The following is a 2,421-nucleotide window of genomic DNA, read 5'->3' on the forward strand; positions in this document are numbered from 1 at the left end:
GGAGATCACCCGGCACAGCATGGACCTGAGCTACGCCCTGCAGCGGGTGATGGAGCAGCGCTACCCCGGCCAGCCCCTGGGCCTGCTCGGTGAGCCCCGCCCGGGAAATGGCGTTTTGTGCTCGGGGTGCAGCCTGTGCTGCACCGAGGCGCCTCTTCGGTGCGGGACAGGAGTTCGTGGAGTTTTTAGCAGGCATAGGGGCTGTTCCGATGGCCTGGAAGAGGCTGAGGCTGGAGCTGCTGCTTCTCCCCAGGGGCAGCTGTGATCTGCCTTCTGTGTGACCAGGGAGAGCACCCGAGGGAATGCCTGGAGCTGTCAGGGAAAATTTAGGATGGATATTAGGTGCTGGCACTGCCCAGGCTCCCCAGGGAATGGGCACGGCCCCGAGGCTGCCAGAGCTCCGGGAGGATTTGGACAGCACTGCCAGGGATGGACAGGGTGGGGGTGGTGGGGGGTCTGGGCAGGGATGGGGCTGGGCTGGGTGATCCTGCTGGGTCCCTCCTGACTCAGGATGTTCTGTCATTCTGTTCTGTGACTCTGGTGTGGGAACATGGTGCTACAGCCCACATTGCCCCAGCTGAAGTCAAAAGCAGCTGTCAGAGGTGGCCCTGGTGTCTGACACCTTACCTGTTCAGGGAAACTCTTGAGGAGCCTCCCAGGACCTTACAGAGTGCTGGGAGCACCGAGCGGGGATGGGCGCCCCCAGCCCCTCGTTCCTGGCAGGTTGGGCAGGGCTGTGGGCCTGGTTCCTGCTGCAGGGACCGTGCCCGGGCTGTGCCAGCCCTGCTGTGGGGACACCACACCCCCAGAGCTCCACTGCTCCCCAGCCTGTTCTGCAACCTGTGGTACAAATAAATGCTGGCTTTGTGGTGGTCCTGGAGCAGGGTTTTCTTCTGTTGCAGGATGGAGGGAGAAGCCCTCCCAGCTGGAACCCAGGTTTGGAATAAGCCTTTGTTTGTTCCTTCTCCCATTTTTTGTACATCAACGTTATACAACTTATTCTTTTTCAAAATGACCGAAGACAACTGCAGGATGTAGAGAGAACAAATTACCTTAGGGAATGGTGGCAAAGCAGCTGATACCAAGCATCCAGAGTGATGAACCCTGGCTCTTGATTCAACAAGGCAAACACACTCACTGAGGCACTGCTGGCCTCTCCCAGAATTCCAGGACAGTGCTGTTTGCAGTCCCATGTGGTGCTGGACACTCAGCACAGGCAGGCTGAACACTCACAGAATAACAGCAGGGTCTGCCTTGTTCTTTGGTGTTGTATGCTGACCGTGGAGTCCTGATAAGCACAGTTACAGGTGACCTGCCCCGTCCTGCTTTGCTTTGCTCCAGCTGAAGAGCAGCACGGGGTCAGTGTTTGAGGTGTGAATGCCCTTTGCAAAAGCCAAGCCAGAGTTTAGAAACCATTTGCAGAGCTTTGTGGAGGACACATTCCCAGGATATCTGTTTAGTCTTACGTGTTTTGTTTTGTTTTGTTTCCCTTCTCTGAACCCACACAGCTGAGTTGCAGTTTGCCTTCATCTGTTTCCTGATTGGGAACGTGTATGATGCCTTTGAGCACTGGAAGAGGCTCCTGAACATCCTGTGCCGCTCAGAGGAGGCCATGGGGAAGTACCAGGACCTTTACATCAACCTCATTTCCGTGCTCTATCACCAGCTCAACGAGATCCCAGCAGATTTTTTTGTGGACATTGTCTCCCAGGACAACTTTTTAACCAGCACCTTACAGGTGTGTGTGGGGCTGTTCCCTGGGAAATGGAGTGGCAGGGAGGGAGGGCATCATCAAATCTGGGGAGGAGCTGCCAAAGGAATTAAGCTGTGTGGGAGATAGGAGCCTGTCTGAGCACACAGGCTTTACTTTGACTTTTTCCCTCTGTTATTCAGCAAGAAATTCAGCTCAGCAGATACAAGAGAGGCTGGGCACCTGCGGCGTGGTTTCTGTTTGTTTAATTTTTCCAAAGTGCCATTCATTCTTCAAAAGAAAAAACAACACACAAAGCTTTGGCATGAAGGACTGATGATGCTGATTTTTGGAATGGTTTGCTCAGTGTGCAGGGAACCTGCAGCAAAGCTTTATTGAGATAAGGGCAGTGATGGTGTTTAAGAAGCTTTTCCATTGCTTAGCACAGCTGAGGATTTCCTGCAGTCAAGTTCTTGTCCAGAGGGAATTTATGGTTATTCCAAAATGCAAAAGGTGTGGCTCTGCTGGGACAGGTGGGGCAGGTGTGTGCCTCAGCCCCAGTGAAAGCAGTTACCCCACTGTAGGAGCGATGGGGGTAGCACGGTCAGGACAGACGGACAGCAGAGATCTCTGCAGCCAGGGCTGGAATTTGGGGTTTATTGCAAAGGGCCTGGGGGCAGGGCCCTGCTGGGAGCTGCCAGCCACAGCTCAGAGCAGGCCTGAGAGAAGAG

The 2,421-nt window shown here is 54.5% G+C and overlaps 1 protein-coding gene across 1 annotated transcript in view; it reads left to right on the top strand.

The window, feature by feature from the left end:
- AAR2 (AAR2 splicing factor) overlaps positions 1–2,421 on the top strand; it is a 6,727-nt gene that overhangs the window by 1,510 nt on the left and 2,796 nt on the right. The window contains exons 2-3 of the mRNA XM_005428394.3: positions 5–89; positions 1,509–1,738. Coding sequence (XP_005428451.2) covers positions 5–89; positions 1,509–1,738 — 315 coding nt within the window. The remainder of the gene's footprint in view (positions 1–4; positions 90–1,508; positions 1,739–2,421) is intronic.

Source organism: Geospiza fortis, unplaced genomic scaffold (assembly GCF_000277835.1).
Source record: "Geospiza fortis unplaced genomic scaffold, GeoFor_1.0 scaffold657, whole genome shotgun sequence".
Taxonomy (NCBI): domain Eukaryota; kingdom Metazoa; phylum Chordata; class Aves; order Passeriformes; family Thraupidae; genus Geospiza; species Geospiza fortis.